This window comes from Delphinapterus leucas, chromosome X (assembly GCF_059928025.1).
Source record: "Delphinapterus leucas isolate spDelLeu-1000000601 "Yukka" chromosome X, BTC_Dleu_Yukka2, whole genome shotgun sequence".
Lineage (NCBI taxonomy): Eukaryota > Metazoa > Chordata > Mammalia > Artiodactyla > Monodontidae > Delphinapterus > Delphinapterus leucas.
The window spans coordinates 120277482-120289680 of record NC_143150.1 but is presented as its reverse complement, the minus strand read 5'-3'; the positions used below and the strand labels follow the sequence as shown (position 1 = coordinate 120289680).

Below are 12199 nucleotides of genomic sequence, written 5' to 3'. Positions count from 1 at the left end.
GTGAAAATATCTGTGGCTATGAAGTTTCCTTGGACTACTGTTCTGGCCACATGACATAAGAAGTACAGATGTACAGTGATCTCATTCTATTTTCTAAATAGTCTATAGTTACAGTTTTATTTTTCTATACCCCAGTATTTGCTTAGAAGAGTACTTGTCATTAGCAAAAGAAACAGCAGCCAAAAATGAAATGATTTAAAATATTGACTTTTATAGGTCCTGTCAGATGAATAGAGAGAGAAAACATATAATGATAATACAAGACACCGTCAACAACTTGACGTAAAATATGAAGACTCTTACAAGGTCTGGATCACTTGGAACATGCTAAAAATGATTTAACAGCTAAAGAGCTTGAGAGTTCAATAAAAGACGTGGAACACAGAACTAGATGCTATTGTTCTTGCCTCTCAACATATTGGGTTTTTTTCTTCCACTTTTCAAAATCCTGTACATACTTAGCCTTTATTTTCATGCACAATTTTAAGTATTAAACCTCCAGAGAATTCATATCAAACTTGCTTCATACAATGCTCATTTCAGCAATTTCACAAATAGGAGCTTAATAATTTATCAGTAACAGTGGTAATGATGGCAAATAAAGCATTTTCAATCATCCTGAATATGGTCCTATTTACTGCCAATGTTTAGAGTTTAGAGAATGCAGATAAAAAATTGAGACTACTGTAGCCGTGAGCAATATGAAAGGCACTGAGTCTCCTGAGACAGGAAAGAGAAATTGATTTCTCTGTGCTTTTTCCTACTCCACAACACTACTGGAAAGCAGTTTCTTGGCACATAACTATTGATCTACTGCTCTGGAGGGTGAATTAAATATGAGACCACACGAAAAGAAAACACGTGAGTTGTTCTTTTGATTCACACAAGATGCCTTTTAAAGTACATCAGAGTTGTAAACGCATGTGGGTGATTATGTATGCTCCATTTACCTGCAATAAAACAAGATGTAGCAGGGACAACCAATGTAGCTTTTAAATTTTGAAGCTGATTGTTCTGTTTCACTGTCACAAACAGGTATTTTGTAAACCTATACAACCTTGAACACTGTGAGCTTTCATTTTTTTTATCTTTAAACATCTTAACCACTATTACAGGTCTATCTCAATGATCACCTCCTTCGAGGAATCTTTCTTTTCTTTTCTTTTTGTTATAGATTTTTAGCTGTTACTATTTGCTGTGGACTTGTCTAATCTACTAACTTTTTATTCTCTCTTTGTCCTGTGTTCCCATAGCATTTTGTTCGCATTTGTACATGGATCTATTGCCAACATGATTTGCTTTTGGGTCCTACAAATTTTAAGCTTCTGGAGGGCAGGGACTATATTTGGTTCCATTTGCATTTCTCATGGCCCATGAATATTTGGTAATTTAATAACACTGAATTGACTTATGTGAATCATAAATGGGCAGTTTAAGGAGCTCAAGACTGTGGAAATGAAGTATCACGAGGTACACTGCAATTTTTTTGACATTCCCAGCCAGAGAAAAACAACTCCCAGTATCTTTGATAAACAAGGAACCCTGGGCTTTGGAAAATTTTTGTCTCCACTCCCATACCTTATGCCCTTTTCAAGATGAGAAAAAAAATCTGAAGCTACGATATTCGAAGGCTCATCAAATTTTGTAGGTTAATCAACAACTGTAACCATTATGAACCTTGCCTTTTTTTCACACAGGGTAACAATTTTCTAGTTCAGAGAAAGTTAATCACTAATGTTTGGAAATGAAGATTAATTCAGACAAACTGAGTGAGTGTAATTCTGCCAACTTTATATTCCTAAGGTAGCAATTTAAAGGACGGTTTCATAAACAGGATGCGTATGCGCCTGTCTGAGTGTCTCATCTGCATGAAGACCAATACATTAAAATAAGTCCTATGTAGAATGTAAATTGCTGCAGCTACTATGGAAAACAGTATGCAGGTTCCTTAAAAAACTAAAAATAGAGCTACCATAGGATCCAGCAATCCCATTCCTGGGCATATATCCGGAAAAGATGAAAACTCTAATTTGAAAAGATACATGCACCCCAATGTTCACAGCAGCACTATTTACAATAGCCAAGACATGGAAGCAACCCAAGTGCCCATCAACAGACGATAGGCTTAAGAAGATGTGGTATAGATACACAATGGAATATTACTCGGCGATAAAAAAGAATGAAATATTGCCATTTGCAGCAATGTGGGCGGACCTAGAAAATATCATACGAAGTGAAGCAAGGCAGACAGAGGAAGAAAAATGTTATAGGGTATCACTTACATGTGGAATCTAAAAAATAATACAAATGAATCTTTATACAAAACAGAGACTCACGGACATAGAAAAGAAACTTATGGTTACCAAAGGGGAAAGGTGGGGGATAAATGAGGAGTATGTGATTAACAGATACACACCACTATACATAAAATGGATAAGTAACAAGGATTTACTGTATACCACAGGGAACTATATCCAATATTTTATAATAAACTATAATGGAAAATAATCTGAAAAAATATATATAACTGAATCACTTTGCTGTACACCGGAAACTAACAAAACATTGTAAACCAACTATACTTCAATGAAAATAAATAAATAAAAATTTTAAAAATGAAACAAAATAAGTCCCATGTAGTAAAAACAAGACTTTACTGACGTTTCTTCCTGAATGTTTAACTCTTTCCAACTTTGCTTGGGTGTTGTATTAAGAGTTTTCTCAGGACTTCCCTGGTGGCGCAGTGGTTGAGAATCCGCCTGCCAATGTAGGGGACACAGGTTCGAGCCCTGGTCCGGAATGATCCCACATGCCACGGAGCAACTAAGCCCATGCGCCACAACTACTGAGCCTGCTCTCTAGAGCCCGCGAGCCACAACTACTGAGCCTGCGTGCCACAACTACTGAAGCCCATATGCCTAGAGCCCGTGCTCCGCAACAAGAGAAGCCACAATGAGAAGCCCGCGCACCACAACGAAGAGTAGCCCCAGCTCACCGCAACCAGAGAAAGCCCGTGCCCAGCAATGAAAACCCAACGCAGCCAAAATAAATTAATTTTAAAAAAAAAGTTTTCTCACAGTTTTGACAAGTCATGATATTCTTTCTAGGCTAAAGATTATTGTAACCATGCTCTATGTAGTAGTATTTTCCATTCTTAATCTTATATCTGGATGCCAGTTAGTGCCACCCAGTCACATTTAGCCCTGCCAATAGGTACCGCCTTTACCAACCTCTACAAAGAGGTAGAGGGGCCATGTATCTTTCAGGTTAGATGCTCTCATTTTCATAACAGAATTTTAAGCTACCCTCATTCTGCTTGATATACAAAACATATGAAGTAATCAACACATCAAAGTTTCTGCCCTTAAGTTTTGGCCAGTGACAGTGACCTTGATCTTTCTACTGTCTGAAAACATCAAAAACTTACAGTACGAAATGTTGTTTTTGAAGACCGCCTAAAAGACGCGCATGCAAGACCTCTATTACTACAAATCAGAGATGCCAGATAGGTTGTTGCAACCACTCATCCATCCTGGACCCACAACAGACATTGTTAATCTATTACTGAACATTTTCCTTCGGAGCCTGGACTCAGCCACAAAACTTCCCAATGCAGTTATTCAGTCAGTCGACATGTGAGCTAAAACTTACTTGCCATCGTGGGGAATGATGATCTAAATGCTGCCCTGGCTAAGTCATACCACTGAGGGCCTGTGATCTCAAATAAACAGGAAAGTTTGGGTGGGACATAAAATTGATTTAGTTGTGCTTTGTGATTGTGGCAACAGTTTACATTGAGGGGATCTGTATGAAACTCCTTATGACACTTACACTTCATGACACTTGTTTCCTACTTAGTTCATAGCATCATTATGATGAGGAATCAGGATTTCCGTTGGGACTAAAAATCAAGAAAAAGTGTGCTTCTCAAAAACAAACAAATGGGGCTTCCCTGGTGGCGCAGTGGTTGAGAGTCTGCCTGCCGATGCAGGGGACACGGGTTCGTGCCCCGGTCTGGGAAGATCCCACATGTCGCGGAGCGGCTGGGCCCGGGAGCCATGGCCGCTGAGCCTGCGCGTCCGGAGACTGCGCTCCGCGACGGGAGGGGCCGCAGCAGTGAGAGGCCCGCGTACCGCAAAAAACAAAAAAACAAAAAAACCCCAAATGAACATGCAGGGCATTATGCTAAGTGAAATAAGCCAGACAGAGAAAACAAATACCATATGATCTCACTTATATGTGGAATCTAAAAAACACACATACAAACAAAAAACAAAACACCGAACTCACAGATACAGAGAACAGACTGGTGGTTGCCAGAGGCAGGGTGTGGGGGTGGGTAAAATGGGTGAAAGTGGCGAAAAGCTACAAACTTCCACTTATATTGATACAATAAATAAGCCATGGGGATGCAATGTACAGAAAGGTGACTACAGTTAATAATACTGTGTTGCATATTTGAAAGTTGCAAAGAGAGTAAACCTTAAAAGGTCTCATCACAAGAAAAAACATTTGTAGCTATGTGTGCATGTTAACTAGACTTATTGTGGTGATCATTTCACAATTATATAAATATTGAATCATTATGTGTACCCCTGAAACCAATAAAATGTAACATGTCAATCATCCCTCAATTTAAAAGAAAGAGACCAGCACTTACCAAGTCCTTTTCCACCTATAACCGACCCCCTTACCACATCTTCCCTAACTTTCTCATCAATTCTTGGCCCATCCAAACCCAAGCTGGGGAACTTCAGGCTATAAAGCTCCTTGAAGTTTGTCTTGTCACTGGAACATAGTACTCCATAAATATGACTTCAATGAATGAATAACTGAATGGCTAATGGAAAGTGCCCTTCCCCTAGGAGCGCCCACTCAGAGGTTTCTGGACAGGAAAAAAATAAATAAATAAAGCTGGTAATAACCTCTTCACTTTTCTCCTGTGGACCCAGAATTGTAAATGGAGAGAGTAAAGAAAATTAATCTCAAAGTAGGGGGCCAGAAGCAGAAATCTAAGTGTGGTGTTGTCTCCACAGGTCCTAGACAGCAGGAGGGCACTAGGTACCTAAAAAAGTCGTCTGAAGGAGACATCCATCAGGAAGTAGAGGAGTGTGCTTACTCCATGCACCCCGCTAGCATTTAAAGTCGGCTGGGAAGCTGGTAGGAACACAGTTCCAGTTGGTCCTCAGTTACGTTTCCTATCCGGTTTCTGCTCTTGGACTTCTGGTGTTTGGAACTGGGAGAAATATGAAGAAAATCCATTTTTAGGCGTGGAGCAGAGATCCGCAGGCTCGTCTCACCCTATACACGCCACTAACATCTAGCTCCGAGACCCGGGCGACTTTCTCCTGAAATTCGTGAGCCCCGCCCGCTTCTCTGCGGCTTCCCAGGACCAGGCTCGGCCAGCAGAGGGAGAGCAGGAGGCGTGGACCAGGCCAGAGTCCAACCAGAAGGGGATGGCCTGGGAACCCAGGGAGTGGCCATGGCGGAATGCGGAATGCAGGGAATCGCGCATGCGCGGAGTTAGCGTGATCCATGCGGACCTCACGGTTGTACAGTGCGGCATGGGCGGAGCGCCGGGATTGGCCAGGACAGAGGGGAGTGGAATATAATCCGGGCTTGAGGGGCGGGATTTGGACAACCGTGGGAAGGAGCGGCAGCGACGGCCACTTCGGGAGGGGCGTGGCCTCGGCGTAGCACAGAGGCTTGACCTGAAAATGTGGGACTCAATCGGTGCGTAGCCGCTCGTAAAGGCAAGACAGGCTTGGTCGAGACTGCGGGAGAGGTGGGCAGAGGAATTACCAGAGTGGAAAGCAGAGAAATGGGCACAAGAGAGCGGCGTGGGGTCAGCGAAACGAGCGTGGCCCAGAGGATAAGAGGAATGTGAAAGGACTCGGATCAGGGGCGTGGAGGCCGATGAAGAGGCGGGGCCACGGAGTAGCGCATGGGACGCAAGTGACGTAACAGAAAGGAGGGCTCTGGTGTAGGCGCAGTGTAAGGATTTACCGTGAACGTGGGCGCGGCATGTCCGTGGGGGCGTGGCTTTACAGTTCTAAGGTGTGCAACAAAGATGGTCCGGCTCCAAGGAGGAGTGGGCCCACGGCGAGGCCAGGGGTGGGCCCAAGTTAGCGCGCCGGCGCGTGACCGCGCCCGGAGGCCCGGAGCGATGGCAGCAGGGGCGTAGTCAGGACAGAGAGCAGGTGCAGAGCTGGGTGGAAAACAGGCTCGGGCTCCGACACGGGGAGCGTGGCGAGGGCGGGACTTTAAGCTTCTTCGGGACGTGGGCCGGGCGCGCGGGGACGTGACGTAAATAGGCGAAATGACGTGTCCCGGCGTGAGGGGCGCGGCTAGGCACAAGGGGGCGTGTCCAAGATGGCCGCGCGCATGAGCCTCTCATCCCGGTAGCGAACAGAGTGGTTCCCGCTCTGGGGAACGTTCGGGTAAAGTCCGGCGGCGATGTGGAGCGTGGGCAGCAGGGGAGCGTAGGCTAGCAGAGAGAACAGGGATCCTCTCATACACACGATCAGGCGCTGCAGTGGGCCCCGGAGGCGGGACAGCTGTTGGCCCCGCTAGGATGGCCACAGTCCCGGCGGGGCTTCTCTGTACGATGGGGGTAGGGGAGACAGGGAGTCGCTCCATCTCTACTCTAGTCCTGTTCCTCCGCTCTGAGGGTCACCAGAAAACTACACCCCCTTACGGTTTTGTGCATTTAAAGGTAGAACAGCTGTCCCAGAGAGTCTGGGAAGTAAGGGGGTTGCAGTTTCAGAAACCGAGGCCCAGCAAACTGGATTCACTCATATCTGCGTTGTTGATTTTCTTCCTGACTATACCAAGGGCTACGGACGGATTCACAACCACCCCCGGGGCAGGGGATCAGCAGCTATATCATGTGGACAAGTCTGAGTCTTCTCTACTCCTCAATTCTTTCTTCTATCCTTTTTCTTTTGTGCCCCGTCCTGGAGCTAGAGGGGAAGAACCTACCAAATACAGACGCTGTTGGTGGCTGTAATTCTTTGTGGCGTGAGTTGAAAGCTACTGCTCAGAGGATGCTGGAAAGTCGTTGTTATTAGTGTAATTCCCTCTTGTTTATTTTTTGCTGAGAAAGCTTGAGAAATATGGGGAGATAACGAAGATGTGTACACCTTATGTTGAGTAGAGTTCATTCTCTGTCAACCACTGAAAACCACATTGCTTTCTGCTTCCCCTTTTTCCTTTGCTGACAGTCTGGTCATCTCCACTCTGCTGCTTAAAAGTCTTGTTGGAGTATGGAGAGAGGCTGGAAGTCTCTGGTGAAGGAAGCTTGTCCACACGCTACCCATAAGCTGCCCCTGCACATCCCTCAGAACGGTCTCTGTTCTCAGCCTGCACTGAAGTCCACAGTGAACCAATGTTCCCCAGCCCCATGCCCCCACTCTCCCTTCTGGGTCCTGATAAAGAGCTACACTGTTCTTGAGTATTTTGGAAATGAAAACCTTTCAACTTTCTAGGGCTTTCCTACTTCACTCAGAAATTGTAAACTCAGTGCCAGGTCTGAAATGCACCTAAAGGCTGAAAGCAGCAAGGGCACCATTTCTGTGCCTGTGCACGCCTGCCCCGTTGTCCCTGGAGCCAGGCAAAAGGCTGCCACCACTCGTAGTTGGAATACAATGAGTTGCGTTCCTTTTGACTGAATATGAATATTGAGGAAATCTGATGGAAAGAGGGAAATGCATTTCATATCATTCCACTGGAGCAATTAGTGCGCTGGAGCAATTAGTGCGCTGGAGCAATTGCAGTGCGCTAAACAATTACAGAAATGTAACCTTTGGCAACCCTATATGGGATCATAGAGAAGAAGTGGGTGACAGGAGCAAGCTGAACTTTCTCAGTCAAGATAAGGAAACATAACTTCTAATTTAAATTTCAGAGAATTGCAAAAACGCTGTCTTCCTTTCTAAATCAGAAGGCAAGAAAGTGAAGGGTCCATCTGATAAGAATCAAGGAATTTTTCTTCAACGCAACTGTAACCTTTAGTAGGTTTTTGTGCTTTGTTTTTTGGGTTTTTTTGGTGTTTTGCATAAGTACAAATGGCTTAACCAGGCAGATTTGAAGAGCCAAGGCATTTAATAAATACACAATCTACAAGTGATTCTCAGAGGCTGTTAGAATCTGTTCATTCACACATTTCTGTCTGCAAAACAGCAGATAAGGACGGTGTAAGTAAAATCCAAGAGCATATATAATCAGTGATAGCAAAGGGCATGTAGCATAGAAAGCTTACCTTCCCTAGGGCCCATCCAGCTCATGGTCACACCTTTCCTGTGCCTGTACAACAAAATATAACTTATTGAGAAAATGTATTCTACATTTATACGTTCCAGGGTTCACCTGGGGCCTATTTAATAATGAGTATTAGTTTATTTGTAATGCTAAATTTTGCAGTTTATAGTCTAGGTGCAAATTCATAAACGTTTTTCTGATAAGCATCTTTCTTTCCGAAGCACATACCTGGACATTAATAATCTCACGTATTGTTACACGTATTGTAGCCTAGCATTAGCTAAATTAAGTTTCTTTCTATTAGGATTTCCCTGGAACCCTCCTTGCCCCTGACCTTCCATGCTCCATTCCTTCCTTGGTTGCCTTTGACCATTCCTTCTCCATCTCTTGGCCTCCTTAATCACTCCATTTTGTTGGTCTCTATACACCTGTTACCCCTGGGGGGAGGGGATTTTCCTTCTCTCTCTAGCCTCACGACCTCTCGAGCACCAGAGCTGCACTGCCAACTCTCCCTAGACCTTTCCTCTCGCCTGTCCCCTTGGCACCTCAAACCCAATAGAATTAGTAGTAAGAGTGCCATCTTTCCCTCCCCGCCAGCTCCTGTGCCGGGTTCTGTTTCTTTGTTCAGGGGTTCATCCTCGTTCTACCATGAGGTAGAATATTCTACCATATTTCCTCACTTGAATTACTGGAATTTCATTTCAAACTCCACATGCCCAAATCTGAGCTGCTGATTTCCCACCCAAAACCTTTTCCGTACACAGTCTTCCCATCAGTTCGTGGCAAGTCCATCCTTGCAGTTGTTTAGGCCAAGCATATGCCAGTCATCTCTGACTGCTTTCTTTCACATCTTACGGGCTGTATCCCCAAGATACATCCAGTACCCAGCCACTTCTCACCACGTCCACTGTGACATCCTTAGTTCCAGCCCCTGGATTATCCTGAGTGGGCTCCCTGCTTCTTTCTTTCATCCTAGTCAGTTTCCAGTAGGGCACTGTGAATGAGCTTTTTAAAATGTAAATAAATTCACATTCTCACCAGCAGTGCAAGAGTGTTCCCTTTTCTCCACACCCTCTCCAGCATTTATTGTTTCTAGATTTTTTGATGATACAGCCACTATGGAGAACAGTATGGAGGTTCCTTAAAAAACTGCAAATAGAACTACCATATGACCCAGCAATCCCACTACTGGGCATATACCCTGAGAAAACCATAATTCAAAAAGAGTCATGTACCAAAATGTTCATTGCAGCTCTATTTACAATAGCCCGGAGATGGAAACAACCTAAGTGTCCATCATCGGATAAATGGATAAAGAAGATGTGGCACATATATACAATGGAATATTACTCAGCCATAAAAAGAGACGAAATTCAGCTATTTGTCATGAGGTGGGTAGACCTAGAGTCTGTCATACAGAGTGAAGTAAGTCAGAAAGAGAAAGACAAATACCGTATGCTAACATATATATGGAATTTAAGAGGAAAAAAAAACGTCATGAAGAACCTAGGGGTAAGACAGGAATAAAGACACAGCCCTACTAGAGAAAGGACTTGAGGATATGGGGAGGGGGAAGGGTAAGCTGTGACAAAGCGAGAGAGAGGCATGGACATATATACACTACCAAACGTAAGGTAGATAGCTAGTGGGAAGCAGCCGCATAGCACAGGGAGATCAGCTCGGTGCTTTGTGACCACCTAGAGGGGTGGGATAGGGAGGGTGGGAGGGAGGGAGACGCAAGAGGGAAGAGATATGGGAACATATGTATATGTATAACTGATTATAACTGATTCACTTTGTTATAAAGCAGAAACTAACACACCATTGTAAAGCAATTATACTCCAATAAAGATGTAAAAAAAAAAAAATGTAAATCAGAGTATGTCCCTCCTCTACTCCGAAAACTCCATTGTGTTCCCACTTCTCTTAGAACAGTGGTTCCCAATCAGAGGTGATTCCCCTTCTCCAAGGGACATCTGCAATGCCTGGAGACGTTTTTGGTTGTCACAAATGGAAGGAAGGTGCCACTGGTATCTAGTGGGTAGAGACCAAGGGTGCTGCTAAACAAGCTACAGTGCAAAGACTAGTCCTTTACAACAGAGTTATCTGGTCAAAATGTCAACAATGCCGAAGCTGAGAAACCCTGAGTTAGAGAAAGAGTCTTTACAATGGCCTACGTGTCTCCTTGATATGGCATCCACTACCTCTGGACCTCACCTCCTACCACCCTCTGCCTGGTTCACTCCACTCCTGCTGTATTTACCTCCCCCTCCCGCATACTAATAATCTGAATGATGTTTTCCACGTGATCGGCCACCTCTGTTGTTTGCGACTTTTCTTCCTGTCCTCCTTTTGCTCTGGGTTATTAGGTTCCTTCAAGTTACTTGGGAGCTGATCAAGACTTCAAGCCAAAAATGGTGATGATGAGTCGCCTGAGGGTCATTCTTCAAGCCTCTCCATGCAAGGCACAGTGGAGAAGGTTCCAGATTCCGAGGTCCATGCTAGCAAGGCCCTGCAGCCTCTACACCTGTACTTACAAAACCCGGAACCGAGCCTGTGAGTACATGGCTGCCTGGAGAGAGCAGAAGCCTGGTTGTTTCCTAACAGTCACATGTGTTGAGTGTCTGCAGCTCTGATGTCAGTGGCATTCCAGACTGGGATTAGATGCCTTGAGAACTGAGAGTAATAACCCATTATTTCTGTTTGTTCAAATATGGAAAGCCTTTTTCTCCCCTAGCTTTATTGAGATATAACTGACCTAAGTCTAAGGTGTACATCATGATGATTTGATACACGTACATACTGTGAAATGATTACCACGGTACCGTGTGGAAAGGTGTTTTCTTCACCAATTTTAACTTGTTAAAATGATGTCATGCAGAAATAGGTCAAAGAAGTCCCAAGTTTCAAATACTTTGAACCTGTTCTTTATTGTTTTTTGTTAGCAACCGTCTTTTTACTAAAATTGATCCACGGACTGCGAATTATTTCTGTGAGTCTGAACATTCTGGAATTTGCATATTCATGTTTGCAAGCAGTTCAGTAGCTTCATACTCTGGAATATTCCATCCCTCGTTACAAATTGCAGAAGAGGTGCTTCTAGGTGACCAGCTTGCCAGTGTGTGCTCCTCTGTGAACCCAGCAGATCAAGTGAGGCAGCAGATGGTCCTCCCTGACACCACGGCGCTACTGCCATGGGCGTGGGTCGTCCTGTGCTGTCGGGGTGGACTGTGCACTGCAGATGCTGCATGGCATCCCTAAGTGTCCCCTGGGGGACCAAGTAACCCTGGTACAGAACCCCTGAGATGATCGGAGAGGATAATGTGTGTGTTGGTGGAGACGTGAGTTTAATGAAATGGTTAAGCATATCTGCTAAGTAGTTACATATTTTCCACCATTCACAGTGAATTCACACAGAGTTTTCCAGTGTTGGTTTGCTTCCAGATTCTAGCTTTCTCAACTTTTCCTCCTTGGGTTTACTCTCTTTGACCCTGTTTTGCACATTACAAAAGGGATTTATTAGTAATGCTAATCTAGCTAAATCTATTGCCTTGAAACTGCTTCATAAATATATTTTTACTGTAAGTTTATTTTGTTTCCTCCGATATTGACTGTGTTCTCATTAAACTGAACTGGTCTGAGTCATAATAAATTTCTGGTTGCTGGGTGCGGCTTCCTACCATCAGGCCCCCATCCTACCCGGACTGGCTTATTCTCAACACTGGCACTTTGCGGTCTAAGGCTTAAAATGGAAAAAAGTAGTCATATTTATCTAGTTACTAAATTTTGTGTGAGTGTGAGGGCTTTCCTTATTTTCTTGTTTGTTTATATTTACAGAAAGTATTTATTTACAGAAAGATGGAAGTAAATCCAATATGCTCGTGTCTTTAGGATAGTTTGCTCCTTTTAGTGCTGACAGAACCCAGAAAGTATTGGCTTA

General features: G+C 44.1%; 1 protein-coding gene across 8 annotated transcripts in view; it reads right to left on the bottom strand.

The window, feature by feature from the left end:
• Nucleotides 1-6299, bottom strand: part of CLTRN (collectrin, amino acid transport regulator) — a 79025-nt gene extending 72726 nt beyond the window's left edge. The window contains exons 1-2 of one of the 8 annotated variants that reach the window (XR_016391398.1): nucleotides 6007-6299; nucleotides 5066-5236 (exon numbers count right to left, since the gene is read on the bottom strand). Coding sequence is in view for 3 of the 8 variants with exons in the window: in XM_089904761.1 (XP_089760887.1) it covers nucleotides 5066-5091 (26 nt within the window). In the remaining 5 variants the exon portion in view is untranslated. Of the gene's footprint in view, nucleotides 1-5065; nucleotides 5307-5802; nucleotides 5969-6006 lie in introns of those variants that run through there. The other 7 variants (XR_016391401.1, XR_016391400.1, XM_089904761.1 and 4 more) reach the window with 7 other exon arrangements.
• Nucleotides 6300-12199: the final 5900 nt, after the last annotated feature.